General features: G+C 39.4%; 2 protein-coding genes across 2 annotated transcripts in view; both read left to right on the top strand.

The window, feature by feature from the left end:
- LOC122639799 (quinone oxidoreductase PIG3-like) overlaps positions 1 to 18,000 on the top strand; it is a 21,772-nt gene extending 3,772 nt beyond the window's left edge. The window contains exons 2-8 of the mRNA XM_043832776.1: positions 3,020 to 3,023; positions 10,983 to 11,268; positions 12,004 to 12,183; positions 16,490 to 16,571; positions 16,660 to 16,767; positions 16,941 to 17,099; positions 17,523 to 18,000. Of these exons, the coding sequence (XP_043688711.1) occupies positions 11,017 to 11,268; positions 12,004 to 12,183; positions 16,490 to 16,571; positions 16,660 to 16,767; positions 16,941 to 17,099; positions 17,523 to 17,719 (978 nt within the window). The 5' untranslated portion in view covers positions 3,020 to 3,023; positions 10,983 to 11,016 and the 3' untranslated portion in view covers positions 17,720 to 18,000. The remainder of the gene's footprint in view (positions 1 to 3,019; positions 3,024 to 10,982; positions 11,269 to 12,003; positions 12,184 to 16,489; positions 16,572 to 16,659; positions 16,768 to 16,940; positions 17,100 to 17,522) is intronic.
- On the top strand, positions 1,279 to 2,400 carry LOC122638632 (mitogen-activated protein kinase kinase kinase 20-like). The gene has a single exon (XM_043831490.1). The coding sequence runs from the start codon at positions 1,306 to 1,308 to the stop codon at positions 2,398 to 2,400; it is 1,095 nt and encodes a 364-aa protein (XP_043687425.1). The 5' UTR covers positions 1,279 to 1,305.
- Positions 18,001 to 18,114: the final 114 nt, after the last annotated feature.

The raw sequence follows: 18,114 nt of genomic DNA, 5'->3' as shown, positions 1-18,114 counted from the left end.
CTTTGTGTTTTGGCGTGGGCGGCACACTCCCCTCCACAGAGAACTTTTCTGTGTTCTGTATTAAACATATTGGCTCCAATAGGAGATCAAGTATGTAGGTGGCTCTGGGTTGCATCCTGGAATGCCACCTAGGCCTTTTTGGATGCCTTGGATGTTGGACCTAATAATATAATATAGATAGTTCTAGGGCATGGCTTGTAGTCTGAGTTATTGTTTGGGCATTCTTTCAATATTGACGGTTGAGGATTTGAAAAATATATATATATATATATATATATATATATATATATTTTTAAATATGACTAAATAATAAGGAAAGTTTATTGGAAGCTTATAATGTTTTTTTTCTAATGGGAGCATTTTCCTGTTAACTTCTAACCATGGATTAGTCATCTAAGTAAGGAAGCTTATCATTAGATTGAAGACAAGTAACTAAAAGCTTATCATTAGATTGAAGATCCGTTTATTTTGTTCTAACGTGTCAATTGAGGAGTACTACATAGAAGTCTAAACAGGCAAAATCAGTGGTTAATTCAATTCGAAATCAACTGAAGACGATAATTGAATCTCAACCGATTCTAGAACAATAATAATTGGAATCAAAATCGAAATCAATAGAGATCAATCCCTTTCCCGATTCCGTGTTTTTAAATCTTATCTCAACCCTAATTTCTCTCCTTCCTTTCCCCTCTCTCTTATCCATGATGCTTTTTTACCTCTCACCACAATCTCCCCCACCCCAAAATATAATAAATTCTTGGGGGTGTGGCGATCATTTTATTCGACATTTTATTCGACCCTGTGTCTGACCATAGGGGCAGCATACCGCACGTGCCCAAGTAACGTTATTTCTTTCTAAATTTATTTAATTTTTGTTTAAATAAATAGAGTAAATGTGTAAACGGAGTTGGTAAAGACAACAGAATGACAAATCCCATGTACTTTACAATAATTACCAACATCAGATCAGCGGTAATTAAACAACGACCATGAAACACGGTCTGGATTGAAGTTCACCCAGCACCGCCGTAACAGGAAATCGGGATTCATGTAAGAGAAGGACATCACATGAGTTCGTTAGTCATTCGTGTGCCATCGCATGACTTGCTTCTGTACTGCTGTTTTACTTATAAATAAGCACCCCCGCGTACGCTTTCGGTTATTCTCTCATTGCAGCGGAAGTAATCCTCAGCTCTTTGTTTGAGCTAGAAAACCCTAACTCCCGCTCCATTGTAAGCTCTTCGTTACAAGAGAGAGAAAATCCCTAACCCTAACCCTAACATTCTGATTTCTGAGTGCTCCAAGATGGAGCGACAGAGTCAACGAGGAATGTGGATGAGAGGCGATACCATTGCTCGAGGGAACTTCGGCACTGTTTCTTTGGCCACAGCAAAGCAGAAAGCCAACAAGCGTCGAAACCATCTCCCACCATTAATGGCTGTGAAATGGGCTGAGGTCTCTCACTCCGGAACGATTCAGAAGGAAAGGGAGATACTCACCAGGCTCGAAGGATGCCCTCACATTCTGCGCTGCTACGGAGACGAGATCACTAGGGAGAATGGTGAGCTAACCTACAATGTCTTGTTGGAATATGCCTCTGGAGGTTCCCTAGCTTCTCGGATTAAGAACTCCCATGGCGGATTGCCTGAGGCCGATGTTAGGCGCTACACCCGCTCGATTCTTCAGGGTCTTCACCACATTCATGATCGTGGTTACGTTCATTGCGATATCAAGCCCCAGAATATTCTGCTCGTGCTTTGCTCGTCTTCTTCTTTAGACACAAGTCATAATGACTACGTCGCGAAGGTTGCTGATTTTGGTTCCGCCAAAAATACCATGAGAGAACAGAGGAAGAGGAAGAATAAACGCCAAGCTTGGAGTTTGAGAGGAACCCCTCTGTATATGTCACCGGAATCTGTTGCACGCAAGGAACAGGAAGCCCCCTCTGATATATGGGCTCTTGGGTGTGTTGTGGCTGAGATGATTAGTGGGAAACCTGCCTGGAATTGCGAGTCTGACATGGATGTTGATGAGCTTCTTTCTCTGATCGGCTCCAGCACGGAATTTCCCGAGACCCCGAGTAAGATGTCCAAAGAAGGGAAGGATTTCTTGAAGAGGTGTTTTGTGAGGACTAGCATGTTCAGATGGACAGCCGCCATGCTTCTACATCATCCATTCGTATCAGAGGATACTGACAATACCAAAGAAGCAGAGAGTGTTCAAGTTCAAACTGCTCCAGATTTGGCCAATGATACAAAGGTTCAATTATCTGTGAGTATTGTTGAAGAATCTGCAGTGGGAGGTCAAAAGCGGAGGAGGATCAATGACTCTGATGAGCCTTCTATTGGTGATGACAGTTTGAAGCCAGTATCAAAGGCTTCAGGATCTTTGGTATTATAGTGGAATAGACTTACAAAGAAAAGTATCAAACTGTAGGAGGAACTGATCGGAGAGGGGTTTTGACTTTTACAAGGGCAATTTGTCCGTAGGGATGGATATTATTTAGTTTCTTTTGGTTCCATTGGTTTTGGGAGATTGCAATAGGGAATCCTTGTTTATTCAAGTTCATGAGGGTCAGATGGTACAGCCTCTAGTGTTCATACATGTATATAAACACTTGATCTTTCATTGTTTAATGCAACATTTTCTGCAGATTCTTTATAATGGCTATGTTATTCTTCTATCACTATTAAATCTTTTAGTAGCAAATGAGTCTATCATTATTTATTCATGCTACATCACATGGATATGAGATGTCTGGAGCAGCTACCTTAAATCCCCAATTCGGTCCCTCTCATGTAATAGTAATAAGCATACAATTGTGGACTCTTCTCACCCACTTAAAACCCCCCTCCCCCAAAACAAACACACACTAGCAAGGAAATTTACAAGCCCTTTCCAAGCTGTGCTGAAATGACCAGAAAATGGAATAGGGCATGCCCTTTAATGCATTTTTGCATCTTTCTGGTTCCAAATGAGTATGTTTTTCATCCCTTTTATTTATTTTTTTTCACATTAGAAGTGTGGGGGTTACCTCTCGGTGATGAGGGTGAGCTGGCTTTTCTAAGCTCCCGCCTTGCTAGGATGGGTGAATGGGAAGGTTGTCCTTTGGAGAGAAGAATGGATGTTCTGAGGAGCTGGTTCCATTTACAATATGTTGGTGCATTTGGCAGGAGAGAAATGCCGCATTTTGAACGCAAGGAAGAATTATCTACCTCTGTTGCACAGAAGGCTATGAGGCTAGACTATAGCTGGTTTTCTATTGTACCAGAATTCAGGGAGGTTAATACCTTTTGTATTGGGATACATGGGAGGATTTTGTAAATGAGTAGGTTTGAGTATATGAGCTAGTATTAAAGCATTTTGTAAGGGGTTTAGGTTTTCTTTTGTAGAGGGCCCCATGTGGGCTGGAGCAATAGTATAGCATCCACAGTGTACAGACTGCTTTTTCTTGTAAATTACTGTAATTCAAAGTCTCTAACCAAATGCGATCAGAGATGATCCCAAAGCTCTTCACGTTTGACTCATCATATTACCATTCAAATGAACAGGAGGTAATCTTGGTAAGACATCAAACTCACAAGGTACTTTCTAATCTTGGGGCCATATAGCACTAAAGAAGCACCCTTGAAAAATCTAATTTCTTTGTTTTTTTAGGCCACTTTAATTATATGCAGATTGAACTGCTGTGGAGCATTATTAAGTCTTGAGACCATCATATTTTCATTCTTAAATTGCTCCAGTCAAATGGTAGCATACTTGTAACCTGTCTCCAGCATGCTCTTTCATAAGAGCTTTGATTACTCCCCTTCAGAATCCCTTTTGGAATACCTGTCCTTTATCTTAGGGATTGGAAACCGGATGGGTCGAATAGATATTCAGGATCCTTGAAAGGCAACTTTGTCTCTCTGTACGTTGATGTTTATAGTGATTCGTCTCTTCAGTTATCGACTTGCTCACAGTTAAGTCTTACTTCCATCAGCTTGTGAGTGCCTACAACATTTGCATTTCTGGCTAAAATGATATTGAATACACTATCCCCAAGTCAAATTTTGACTTCTTTGAAGTTAAAACATGCATTTGCCCCAAAAGAGAAGGATAAATAAAGCTTATGCTCTCGTTTCATTCTTTATTTGAGGAAAATCAGACTATAGGAGCCAGAGAGGAAGAATAAAGGAGAAGAGAAAAAGAAAATTGAAAGTATGAATGCCTCAAAGCTCCTCACGACATACTGTTCTTAGTAAGAGTAGGGCTTACAATACAGGAGTGGTATAGGATGAATAAATAACAAAAGGCTAATCACGTATCACAGGATCCCCCCCCCCCCCCCCAAAGCAGTACCATAGATATCAAACATTCCCTGCTTATCTGTTGTCTATCTAGCCAAGTTCCTCCAAGAGGCTTTGTTAGCATATGCAAGTTGCTCTTGCCTTCAGAAAGAGAAATTTCTTTGGTAGTTGCTCTTTCTAAAATAAAATTATGCTAAACCTCAATGCATTCTGTCCAATTATGTTTAATGGAAATATGGACTTTTCTGATAGTTGCTTTGTTTTTTCAGGATAAATTAATTGAACCTTGTACTAGAAACACAAGTTCTTGTATCAGTGCTTTCAGCTGCAGCAACTCTCGAGCCTCCACAATCCATTAATCAGGTACAAGCACTTTTATTAAATTTTTATTGATTCAGTAATTTTTTGTTTTACTTATCCTCTGTCCTGCCAATATATGCTATACTTTCTTCATTTTCATTTGTTGTTAAATATTACTTGTTTGAGTTGTTTCTGCCTGAAGAAAAGAAAAGTAATCATCCCTGTCTTTCCATCAAGGGAAACAGAGCAGTTACCCTGCAACATGATTGGTTCCCCATGCACAAATTACAACCAATTAAAGGAGTGCAGTAGTGCACCATTTATAGGTATCAACAAAGATATTTACAGAAAAAGTGATGAAATAATAAAATGAAACCAATGTGCTTCACACACCCCCAACCCCTCCAAAAAGACAGACATGCAGTGTATATTCAAGTTGATTTCTCAAGTCCAATTTTTAAGATTAAAGTTGCCGTAAAAGAACAGTTTAATGAGGTATAGAACTTCTCTTCATATATTCAATATGTTTTTCCATAATGTTCACTTTTGTTCAATCAATGGATTTTAGCCAATTAGACGAATCTTCTGATCAATTTACAGACTTTCAGTTCCATTAGTAATGATCATTTCGAATGTTTGGACAGAGCTTTAGTATCTTTGAATCAGTTTTGGAAAGACTTAATGGACCAATCTCTGGATGGGATTCTTACACAGCCATCCTCCGTGAAATTTCATGGCTCATCCGATGAGAATGAGGATATTGCTCCAGCCTATCTGTTGGGAGGGCAACCAGTTGGCTGTGTATAGTCACATTTAGTTTCATTGGGATACTATCTGCCTCATGGTTCCTCTCACCCCACCCACCCTTTTTCTCTCACACTTAATTTTTCAATTTGGCTTTCTAATAGGCTCTAGGAACAGTTGCAAAAGGTACAGAATGTATCTTCAAATACTTACATGTGATTGCTCATTACCAGAGAGAGAAATTACTAAATATGATTGCACAGTTTTTTCTTTGGGGGTTTATTTGATTCACAAAATATTACTAAATATGATTGCACAGTATTTTTTTCTTTGGGAATTGTTTGATTCTGGTTTCAAGAATTTTAAGCAAACCAAAGAGAGACTGATTCAGGTCGAACCCGATATGACCTGAAATGATTATTTATTGGGAAAATATCTACCCCTCCCCTCTAAGTTCGCCTAATATTAATCCAATACCCAAGTTTTGAAAATTATCTACCCCTCCCCTACTTTATAAAGATTATATAAACCGTATTCCAACCGTTAAAAACCAGCATTAAGTGATGACATGGCATGTACAAAAATTTTTAAATCCCAAAATACCCTTCACATAACTTTATTTCAATTTTACCCTTTCCCTACTTTCCCTTTTCGTCTTCTTCTCCCATTTCCTCTGTGTTGCTTCTTCTTCTTCCGCTAGCACCACCATCATCGCCACCCCTGCCGCCTCCGATCCTCTTCTACCTCCGCCACCACCACACCGCCGAAACCCCTCCTGCGAAACATATGCCAAATATATTTCTGATTCTTCACTCTTTTTTTCCCTGTTGGCTAAGTTGATAACTCAGAAATGAATTAGTTGAATCAATCTATTTGAATCGGAATGACCATCGATCCTGAATCCAGTCAATTCGACCCAGTAATTCAAGGTCATTTTAATCGATTTTAGGTTGATACTTGCCTGTTTCAGGCCTATTTGCAACGTTTTTAACTATCAGGAATTGCAGTAACTACCTTTGTTTATGAAGATTAAGGCACTGTTTATGGGCATCGCGTCCCAGCTCTAACGTTTCACTGGAACTGTAAAAAAATAACGTATGCTTGTTCGTCCGAACTTCAATTTTTGGCATTCAGCTCAGAGAAAAATTCTTTTAACATCAATAAGTATCGTTGGACGAGGAAAACCCAATCGCAACAAAACCCAACTAGAGATGTTTCCCCAGAAGGGATTCTGCGTTTCTTCCCTCCTCATTTCTGCTACTACTGTTAATGGCTACTGGAGCTGTTGGGTTTGGTTCAATGGGTTCGATCTCCGCCGCGTTCGGAGAAGAACGGTTTTTCTTCTCTCTATTCATTTAGTGTAGAATAAATGGGAAGAGGGAAGAAACTGGGTGGATGGCACATTAGAGAAGAAAAGACAAACAAGATATAAGAAAGAAAAAAAAGGTAGAATGAAGTAGACGAAATGCAGTGAGTAGAACAAATGTAGAGAGAAGAAACGACGAGGGTGAGACACTAGAGAAGAAAAGACAAAATGGATGATCGGAGATTTAACAGGCATGGTTGAATTCGGTGCTTTGTTGACTAAGTGGAGGATGGGGAAGACTCGATGTCACATTTAATGTGGGCGGTGGAGCTGCTTGCAATTAATGGCACCAGCATTGCGGTGGATAGGAGGAGTGGCGATGGGGCAACTATGCGAGACGAAACTAAGAATCGCATACCTGGGGTCGACACGGTCACACGAGGCGGAGAAACAGTGGGATAGACACGACGGTGCGGATGATGTCCTGTGTTGAAGCTAATGATTGATTCGAGGCATCAGTGGTTTACGACGGTGCAAATGGTGATGGCTGGGCTTGTCTTTGGTGATGGATCGGAGACGGCAGAGGTGGAGGTGGTGCTAGCGGAAGACGAAGAAGCAGCACAGAGGAAAAATAGGAAATGGGAAAAGAAGACGAAAAGGGAAAGCAGGATGGGTAAAATTGGAATAAAATGACATGAAAGGTATTTTGGGGTTTTGAAAATTTTGTACATGCCATGTCATTACTTAATAGTGTTTTTTAACGTACGGTTGATATAATCTTTATTAAGTAGGGGAGGGATATATATTTTTCAAAACTTAGGTACTGGATTGATATTAGGCAAACTTTGAGGGGATGGTAGATATTTTCCCTTATTTATTTAGGAAGTATTATATTATATCATTGGTATCTCATTTTTCCCATTAAAAGAATATATATTCTCTTACAGACCCAACACCTAGATTCAATCACAAGTAAAAGGAGAAATTGAGGAAGATGTGAAACAAATAAGTAAAGCCAGGTTAAAGATGTGGAGAGGTGCTTATGGTCTGTAATGTAATCGATGCATTCCATTAAAAGTCTAAGAAATTTTTTTACAGTATGAAGTTAACAGTTGGGTGGTACAGAAAAAAAAATTAAAAACTTATAAATAAAATTAGTATAGCAGAGGTGGGGATGTGGAGATGCATGAGTGGTAAGACTATAAAATATAAAATAAGAAATGAACACATTATATGTGATTTTGGAGTAGCTCTAAAACATAATAAATTGAGAGACAAGTCAATAGAGGTGGCATGGTCATATGCAAGAAAATCTTGAATGCATCAGTTAGAAGTGATATATATATGTGGGGGGGGGGGGGGGTGATGAATAACCAATATATTCAGCAGGAAATAAAAGGGGATCCTTACAAGAAAGGCCAGAGAGAGCCAAAAAGAAAAAAACTATACATCCATGATCATAAACAGTTCGGATTGGGTTTTTGCTATTTCTTTCAAGGGGGATTGTACAACTTTTGCTGCAGGTTGTTTGAACACTACTGACACTATAGAATCAGAATTTTTTGGTATCTCTCAAGGTTTGGATTATGTGCGAATGAATGGCTACTCTATCAAGGAAGTTTGGTGCATTAACAAGGATGCAGTTGAGATGATTCATAATCCTACAAGTTCTATTCGTCCTCTAGCAACTATCAAGTTTCTTCTTCAAACTAGTATATTGGTCAACACAGTTCTGTTTCGAACTAGTCCACATGAGTCTATATTGAACTCTTTCAATGCTATTATCAAGTATGTTTGTAAATCCCAAGAGCCGATGATGCTCAATGACAATATTGTAAATACTCTTTCTTGCTTATTCTAATATATTTTCCTCTTTTTCCATCAAAAAAAAAAAAAAAAAAAACCACCCTTAGAACTGGAAGCAACGGGAGGTACAAGCCGAGTCGGTAAATCCCAAGAAGTAACCTTAAACCTATTGCGTGGAGTGTCAATACAGGAGTCTCTTGGAAGGATTGCACCTTACCCCTAATCTCAAATGAGATTGATTCCCAGATTTGGTGGATGGTTCTAGAACGCCTAGCCCAGTTCTTATGATTCTTCTCCATCCAAATATGATAGATGATAGGTCCAAGCAGTCTTACCAATTGAGTCTAAAAAGGACTTCCCTTTAAAGTATTTCCTAATTCACCTCCATTCAACCTTAAGGTCTCCAATCCTCCAATTCGTAAACTAATATTTACACAGAATCCCTTCCCAAAATTGCTTTGAGAAGGGGCAGCGGAAGAATAAATGGTCAATATCCTCTACTGCATTCCACAAAAAACGAGGATGGCGAGGGAACATGTCTATCTTGGAGAAAGGCTTGAGTTGGAAGAGTCTAGTCAGGACTCTCCACACAATAAAGCTATGCCTAGCCGCCTAGGGATGTGGATCTTGAACCAAACCACTTCGAAACAGGACACCAGGATGGCCGATGCTCTCACTAGATTCCAAACAGAAAAGGAGAAGCGACCAAAATGGGAAGCACTCCACCCCACAAGATCCTTGAATCCCCTAGGCCTCCTACTAATTCCCTCACAAGCTCTACGAGCCTCAAGCATACTAGGAGGGAAAACCCGACCAATACACCAACACCTATTGATGAAAATGGAAGATACTTTGGCAAGTTTGTCAATCCTGGAAAGGTAACAAATGGAATCTCCATAGACATTGAGAAGGACCCTCAGGGGGTGCCAGTTATCTAGCCAAAGGAAGGTGGAGGCTCCATCATTCAATTTGGAATTGATAACTAGAGCGATCAAATGTCCTTATTTCAAGATCTTGCACCAAGGCCAAGAAGCATCTAAGGGGCAAGAAATTGTCCAAATAGAATTCTCCTTAAGATATATGGATTCAGTCCACCCATAAACTCTTACTTTTAGGTGTCAATTACCAAACGAGCTTTAAAATACCTGCAAGATTAACTTCTTTAATTCTTCTCAAACCAATACCCCCTTCTTGTTTGGGAAGGCACACTAAACTTTCCAATTGATGGTGTGGAGAAATTTATCATCGTCAATGCCTTTACATAAAAAGGCACTCATCGTAGATTCCACTTTCAAGATGATGGATTGAGGTAGGCCAAAAATACCAGTCTAATAAATATAAGAGCTATGCATGACTTACTTAACCAGCACCGACCTACCAACAAAGGATATGATCTAGCTTTCCATGGTTGAAGCTTTTTTCCTTGGATTATCAAGGATAGGCATACGATGGTGAACAATAAGTTTGGCCATAATTAGGGGAGAGGCCAAGATATTTGTCTTAGTCTCCTCAGATATGCCAGTAAAGAACATAAAGGATTCTCATTTGTTCATGTTCAAGCCTAAAATAACGACAACGAAAGAGAGGAGATCAACAGCAGACATCACTGAACAGCGTATAGGGATATATCAGGCGTCAAGCCGCCTTATGGTGGTTGGTTCATGCATTCAGGTCATGTTTGGAAGGCTAGATAAGAAAAAAAAAATTGAAATTGAGGAAAAAGATTATGATATTATATTATCATGTAATTGATCATTATTTTTGTTTTATTATATTTTTTTTCTTCGCTTACAATCCAAACATTGCAATGTTGCAAATCTAGGCATTATTTTTAGGGAACACAATGGCCGCTCTCTTAAGGCGCTCTCTATTTCGTCTACAATCCAATCAGAAACCCTAGCCATGAAGTAGCTTTAATGCAAGCTCGGGACTTAAGAATCACTAATCTCTTTGTTGTATCAAACAATAAGGAGATTATTACCTTTATTGAAGATCCAAACCGTGTCCCACCTCTTGATGTTTCAGCTGCCATCGATGATGTTTGCGAGTTATGTTTTCATTTTATGCCTGTTTATTTTCTTTTTGTTCCATAGACTGAATTTAATTGCAGATGTCGAGCAAGGAAAGCCTTGCCTATCATGTGTATGACAGATTGGTCGATCACTACTTTGTGACTCAACAATCTTTGTTGCCCTGTAGTCCTGTACACATGTTTATCATCAATCAATCTTCTTCGTACTCAAAAAAAAATAAAACTCATCATTTCTTAGCACATGGAGCACATGGAGCACGGGCAGTGCTGGACATGTACAATGGAGCATTTCATCTATTAGATTGGAATCATAAGGGCATTTACGTCACATAACGGGAATAAAGTTGGCCCGAGTATGAATCTGACGGCTCAAATTCGATAACCACCATGTCCAGGCCCGTTTTAAATCATTTCCCTTAGATTTCTTTTGGACATAACCTTTATTTATTTGGCCTAATCTAAAATTTAATTGCAGCAATCGTCGGGCAAATTTTTGGGTGGAAAGCTTCTACTCTTCGCCGGCGATAGATCTGGTAACAATGAAAGCCGTAGTAATAACGAGCTTTGGCGGTCCGGAAGTTCTTCAGCTGCAAGAAGTTGAAAATCCTAAAATCGGAGACGACGAAGTCTTGATTGAGATCGAGGCAACTGCAGTAAACAGAGCTGACACTATTCAAAGGAGAGGATCGCATCCTCCTCCGAAAGGAGCAAGTCCTTATCCAGGCCTTGAGTGTTCCGGAATCGTCGAAGCTGTCGGGAATAATGTCAGCCGCTGGAAAATCGGTGATCAGGTTTTTGAATCCGTTCAGAACTGTTTGTCTATGTTAATAGAATTAGGACAACATTAAGGAAACATTGTCTTCTGTTTTCTATCTCTCACTTGCTTATTTTATGCTGTTGTAAATAAATTTCCAAGTATTATTTACTTCAAATTATGATGCTTGTTCTCATATTTTGATCAGTTTATCCTGCATTTGTTTTTATGGTCTTTTTTCGGGTTAAGCAAACTTGACCATTTATATAAACAAGCGTAGAAGAAAAGGAGGAGATGTTCTACTACTACTCTAAGCTTGAAATCCCTTGTTGGGTCTATCTTACTTTTGTTGATCTGTTGTTGGATTACTGCTAATGGTTTTCATAACTAGTTTAAGTACTTCCCTATGACAGATACTATATTACAAATGTCCAAGTTTTCGATAAAAGATGGAGTCCTAGGATCATGCAATTGAGGTAAGCTGATTATTTAACATGCCAATTCCGAAGGGTTTGGGCCGTTGGGAGGGTGGATGGCCTATGGCTGAATGTCCTTTCCCTTCCTCCCCATCTCCTCCCAAATGGGAGAAGAAGCATAGTTTACTACTATTAATGTGTTTCCTGTAACCTGGTTATGTGATCAAGAATAGCAAAACAATTCAATCGAAGTCCTCGGTCTGGTTCCCTCTTCTGTACCCAACATATATGCTACTAAAATGCCAACTGCATTCACCATCTTGGCCATGTGCTGATTCTTGAAATATATTGTTCAGGTGTGTGCTCTTCTTAGTGGAGGGGGCTATGCTGAAAAAGTAGCTGTACCTGCTGGACAAGTTCTTCCTGTTCCACCAGGCATTTCTTTGAAGGATGCTGCTGCCTTTCCTGAGGTGGCTTGCACTGTCTGGTCAACTGTTTTTATGATGAGTCGGCTGTCTGCAGGGGAAACATTCCTGGTACATCCTCATATCAATTTTTTTCTGGTCATGATATATCTAGTGAAATTGAATGCTTTTGTCCCGCATGGCTGGAATATAACAAGCAGGGATCATATTTTATTTCATATACTCTGGGAAATAGCTCCATCTTTTTTCCCTTTTCTGTTGAAACTACAAAGCTGAACATAATGTTTAAGTAATATTTGTTCTAATATATGGAGGAAGAAAGTCTTTAGAAATGGCCAGGGCCTATGCATATGCATTCAAATGACAGACAACTATTGGGGGGTCAATAAAAATTAAAACTCATTTCTGCTATTGTACTCTATCAAGGGCCATGCACATCCATTTATTTTTTACAATATCTGCTTCAATAAATGGGTTGCTATTAAGAAAAAGTGTTTGTAATTGGTCTGTAAGAAAGCTGGTATGAATTGCTCAACAGAAAAAAGGAGAAATAGGGAGCAAAGGTAGGTACCTGTTGAGTAAATATACTACAGAAGGTTTAAGTTTAGATTTTTTATTTTCTATTTTTATTTTTATCAATGCATGTGTATACATGCATCTGATGAAACCTGTTAGATACCCCTCAAAATGAATTACTCATGCATGCATAAGTATATGGACTGAAAACTGTTTTGCTGGTGGCAACTCACAAACCCTAACTCTAAACTAAGGAATTAGGGCCAATCGTAGGGAAATAGAACAAGAGCTAGTGCAGGACAGATTGAATAGATTTCCGATATCTAACCATCCAGAGATCAGAGAAGGCTGAAACTTGGATCGAGTCACCCTTGGGCTCAGACCTACCAGTGGACAAAATATGGAAATTCTCTCTCAACTTCAGGAAGGCACGATCAGGTCTGTATGGGATTTTAACAGGAAACAGGGCAAAATAGGAGATTTACGGTATTCAATAACCAAGGGTAAGCTAGTCTGATTTCAAGGTCGAGCAGCCCTATGGTTAGGACTGACGAGTCTTTGGATGCAGATGTTATGTTCTTCTTCCGTTCATCAGCCCTGACAAGCTTTCACCAAAGGCATTTATGATTCTCTTCTCACAAGAAGGGTATAGCTGTTATGGTTCCTCTTCTCACAAGAAGGGTATAGCTGTTATGGTTCCTAGATACTCATATGGGCAAAAAGGGTATATAGCTGTTATGGTTCCTCTTCTCACAAGATGTATGTGTCGAGGCACGTTACTTTCTTTGAGGACCAAGCCTATTTTCAGGGGAGTCTGCCCCTTCATTGACACCAGCCATCATGGAAAATCCACTCCCTTCCCTATTTAGGGGTAAAAACTAAAAATAGGATTATTGAGACAGTCATACCTTTGTCTCTCTTCCACGGAACTAAATCTCGGTTGAAACCGAGACAACTTGGTTTTGCAGCTAACTGAGACGAAACCTTAGGGGACTTTAAAAAATACCAAGTTTCGACTGGTTTCAATCAGTTTCGACAATATTTTGGAAATTTTGATAGTTTCGACCAAAAAATACCAAGTTTGACCATTTTTTAACCAATTCAACCAACCCAGTTTCGGTAGTAGTTTCGATAGTTTCAATCAGTTTTGACCAGCCCATCACATGTCGAGTTTTACCCAAAAAATACCAGGTTTCGACCAGTTTCCACCAAATTTCGGTTTCTGGCTGGTCGAAACCTACATCGGCACCGAAATCTTTATCCTTGCTCTCTTCTTCTTCCATTGACGAGTTAAGTGGGGAGCCTGGACCCACAAAGGAGCTTTTTCATTTGGTCCCACTAAGGTGCCATCTCCTTCTAGCCGACCTGTCACTCCAGTTTACACTAGGCACTAAAAAAGTGCAAGGCATCTGAGATGGATCAGGCCAGCCAACCTACTACCTCTACATCATCTACCTTGTCTCCAGATCCTATCTCTCTTGAGGCCCTATGGAGTAAGTGGGGGGGTTCTTCTTGCAAAATGCTATTGAAGGATAGGATAAAAGTTTTAATGCGAGTCGATCTCGAACTAGTGAAATAGACCAGCGGGAGATGAATTGCAACAAGGATCGAATGTATAAGGACAACAAAATCAATAACATAATTTATTACATAATAGGAAACAGAATTCATAAGCAAATTTATTTCCTTCTGTGGGTGTTGCATAGGAAAAAGAAAATTAAAAAAATATGACTCGGGTATCCCACCTAAGCCTTGGTCAGCATCTCACCAACCATGCAAAGTATTTCACCTTGCAACTGTCTCTCACAGTAAAGCCATAGATTTCCAAAGCTCATCTCTTTCATCTCCTCATTTTTGTTCTTCTTCTTAAAGGAAATACATCTATCTATAGGCTAACCCATCATAACAAAGTCACCAAACATGTGCCTAACTCTCACCAAACATTTAACTAACATTGACCAAAGTCCCACCTAACATTGGCCTAACTTCCACGGACCATTGACAATGGAGTCTCCCTTTTAACATTGCAGCCTCTTTTATTGACAATGAAACATAATTCTAGAGATTCCTTCCACACATAGACTAGGCTTGCACCTAGGCTTGGCCCAATATTGACCTTAGGCTTGGGCCTAGGCCTGACCCATTAAGATCAATAATCTTGGGCTTATGTGGACTAATTATGATCCACGTCAATAGACCTGGCCCATGAAGGCCTGGTTGGGTAGGATCCACTCTCTCCGGCCTAGAAAAAACTCGAGCTCAAGTTTTAGACATTTGAGGATTAGCTTTGTGTTATGATTGTCCTGCTTAAGACCGTAACAAAACTCCGATAGCTCCTTGAAGTTGGGAATGTAGTCTTGAAAGTGAGGGGTCTGTTCTTCAAAATATTCTGGTGGAATAACAAACTCAGTGTGCTCAATCTTTGAATCGACATCAACTGTTAATGTCATGTCCGTAGAGTCTATAGCTTTGGGAGCATTCTCATCAAACACTTGAGGCATGAGCTCTACCTCTTCAAGAAAAGCATCATGAATGTTGACGATTTCTTGTGGAGTGTTCTCGATCATTGCCACATCTACCACTGTTTCAATTTCGTCTACCTTGATCTATTCAACTTGGATCTCTTCAGTAGAATCTTTAACATGTTGGTCTTCTATCTTAGAAGGTTCAAGCATTGTCTCTTCTTTATCGTCACAATTTACTCTGATTACTTCAGTTTTCTCTTCACCTTTAGGCTCCTTTTCTTTAAATGTTTTTTTTTTAATGGGGCCAAGGTATGCTCTGGAAGGTAGTTGTTCTTCCACTGTTTCAACATCACTTTTCGGAAGTCGTGGGCCAGTCCTGTTGGCAACAAGCAATTACTGAGGAACTTTAAGCCTTAAATAAAGACACTTGGGATCTAGTTCCGCTTCTTGCAAGCCATTGGAAGCAAGTGAGTGGTAAAGTGAAATAAAGGACTGATGGCTCATGAGGACCAATTAGCGATTGGAATCTAAGAGAAATTTCAGAAGTCTGATTAGCCTAGAAGAGGGTGCCGGCTAGAACAGGGGATGGTTTCTGGAATGGTATGAAACAAGATCTGGACACGGAGTTCAATGGTGTTATTCAGCAGAATAGTTTAACAGGAAATGGCAGAAGAGATCCGAGGTGAAGTGTGAGAGATACATATGAACTGAGGTCTAAAACCAAGCTTCAAAACAGAGCAATCGCAGCCAACATAAATGGCTATAGAATGACGTTTTTAATACTGGAATAAGATTAGATTAAAATATTTTGAAAGTAGCTACAGCAGCAGTGAAAACACAACTCAACCAGGCCGTGACCATGAGATTTTAACCACAAGAAGCTCACAGAAACTCCATTGAATTGCATGCCAGAGACTCCACAATTCTTGTTCATTACTTCCAAAATCCACTGCATAGTATATTAGACCACTAATTTATAAAAACTAACCCCTAAACTTTCTATTTTTAGCACAACTCAAAATTAGAAATGTCCCTCAATTTCTGGACTTCAGAACCAAGGAATCTGAAGATAAAATTTTTCTAGAGCTTCTATAATTTCTAAAATTGAATAGACAGTTCTTTAACATAATAGAAACAACCCAAAATAGTAACTCAATATGCACTCATTCCAGTCTAAACCTTCAGAAAATGGAAAATAGAAACTAGAAGCTAACACCCAATCTTGAATGGGTCATAGTCCCCTCATACTCGGGCTTATAGAAGTGGCCCATTACAACAGAAAACCCCTGAGTGATTAGCCCATGACCCATATAACCTATTGGGGACATAAAATTGAGTGTAATTATGTCCAACTGATCAGATTTGCAACATTTACCTACTTCATTTACCCAGCAAAAATTATATATGAACTGAGGACATATGAAAAATAATTTCAGATTCACGGTGCATCTAGTGGAATCGGCACATTTGCAATTCAGATAGCTAAACACCAAGGAGTGAGGGTATTTGTCACTGCAGGTCCAACAGTGCTGAACCTTAGAACTCATGTGTGCAGTATATACATTATCCATGATTCTCATATTGTTAAATGTTTCTTCTCTATTAGGGAGTGAGGAGAAATTGGCTTTCTGCAAGGATCTTGGAGCCGATGTCTGCATCAATTATAAGACTGAAGATTTTGTTGCACGGGTGAAGGAAGAAACAGGAGGGAAAGGTCTAGCTCTTGCTTTGATATCTACTTCAATTTCAAACCACAGGCTTAATGAAATATTGCTACTGATGGTTATCTTGCTTGAAAACAGTGCAATTCCTGGACAATTGCAAGATTTGGGAGTCTCACTTCCTGCTTACTGAGTGGAACTTAAGCCTCTACATGTCTTATGGCAGGTGTTGATGTTATACTGGACAATGTTGGGGGTCCCTACTTCCAGCGAAACCTTGACAGCTTAAATGTTGATGGTAGGCTTTTTATTATTGGCTTCATGGGTGGAGTAGTTACAGAAGTGAATCTTACAGGCTTGCTTGCAAGACGCCTTACAGTACAAGGTATTTTTGGATCTTCTTACTTTCCTTGGTTATGTGGTCGGTGGTCCAATATAGTGTCTCTGAAGTTAATCAATCAGAATCCTAAAGTGATTATTTTGTGAGCAAGGCGGCAAGCAACCATATTTGTCTATTCGTAGTCATTAAACATAAAATGATAGGTATGTTTCTCTAGGTCTTCACTGTTCATGCATGAACATGAACGGGGCTGTTTGGTGGCTTTCTTTTCATTTTAGTTGGTTCAGAATTGCACCATGGATTTTGAATTACAAGCTACTTTCTGTTTGTGACAAGGGGTTAGTCTGATTCTCCGCATTTACATTGAGAAACTGGTTAATGCTGTTATATCCAACTCATTTAATGTGTTTTATGCTTTATTTTAGATAGTATGTTGTACAAGTGCTAATGGAAGTCCTATTCATGCAGCTGCGGGCTCGAGGAATAGAAGCCCTGAAAACAAAGCAGTGATTGTGAGTGAGGTGGAGAAGAATGTTTGGCCAGCAATTACTGCAGGCAAGGTAAAACCTATTGTTTACAAGTCCTTTCCATTGGCTGAAGCAGCAGAAGCTCACCAGCTCATGGAAAGCAGCAAGCATATTGGGAAGATTTTGCTGGTTCCATAAGCACTTTTAGATTAGGCCAACCTCTTTGTCAGCATATATGTACAAAACCAATGCCTAGTTGATATATGTGAAAATTTATCTTCTAGTTTCATTATCTAAGAAATAAAGCAGCCTTGATCATGATGGTTGTGTCTACATAATCCAACCTCCTTAAGAACTTAAACATATGCGTGGGAGTTGATCTATGTGAGCTTTACCTTTTCTAATTGTTGTATCTTGAGGACTTAAAATAGAACAGATGTTGGTGTATTTCATGCATGCAGTATTATTATTCCTAAACATAACTTGAGATGTGATAGGCACATTCATCTTAGTATTTATATCATAACTTAATAGGTATATCTAGGAATAGTGCATTCAATTTGTGTCAAGAACCCCCCCCCCCCCCACAAAAT

Source organism: Telopea speciosissima, chromosome 9 (assembly GCF_018873765.1).
Source record: "Telopea speciosissima isolate NSW1024214 ecotype Mountain lineage chromosome 9, Tspe_v1, whole genome shotgun sequence".
Lineage (NCBI taxonomy): Eukaryota > Viridiplantae > Streptophyta > Magnoliopsida > Proteales > Proteaceae > Telopea > Telopea speciosissima.
The sequence above is the reverse complement of the archived record's forward strand: the minus strand, read 5'-3'. Positions and strand labels throughout refer to the sequence as shown.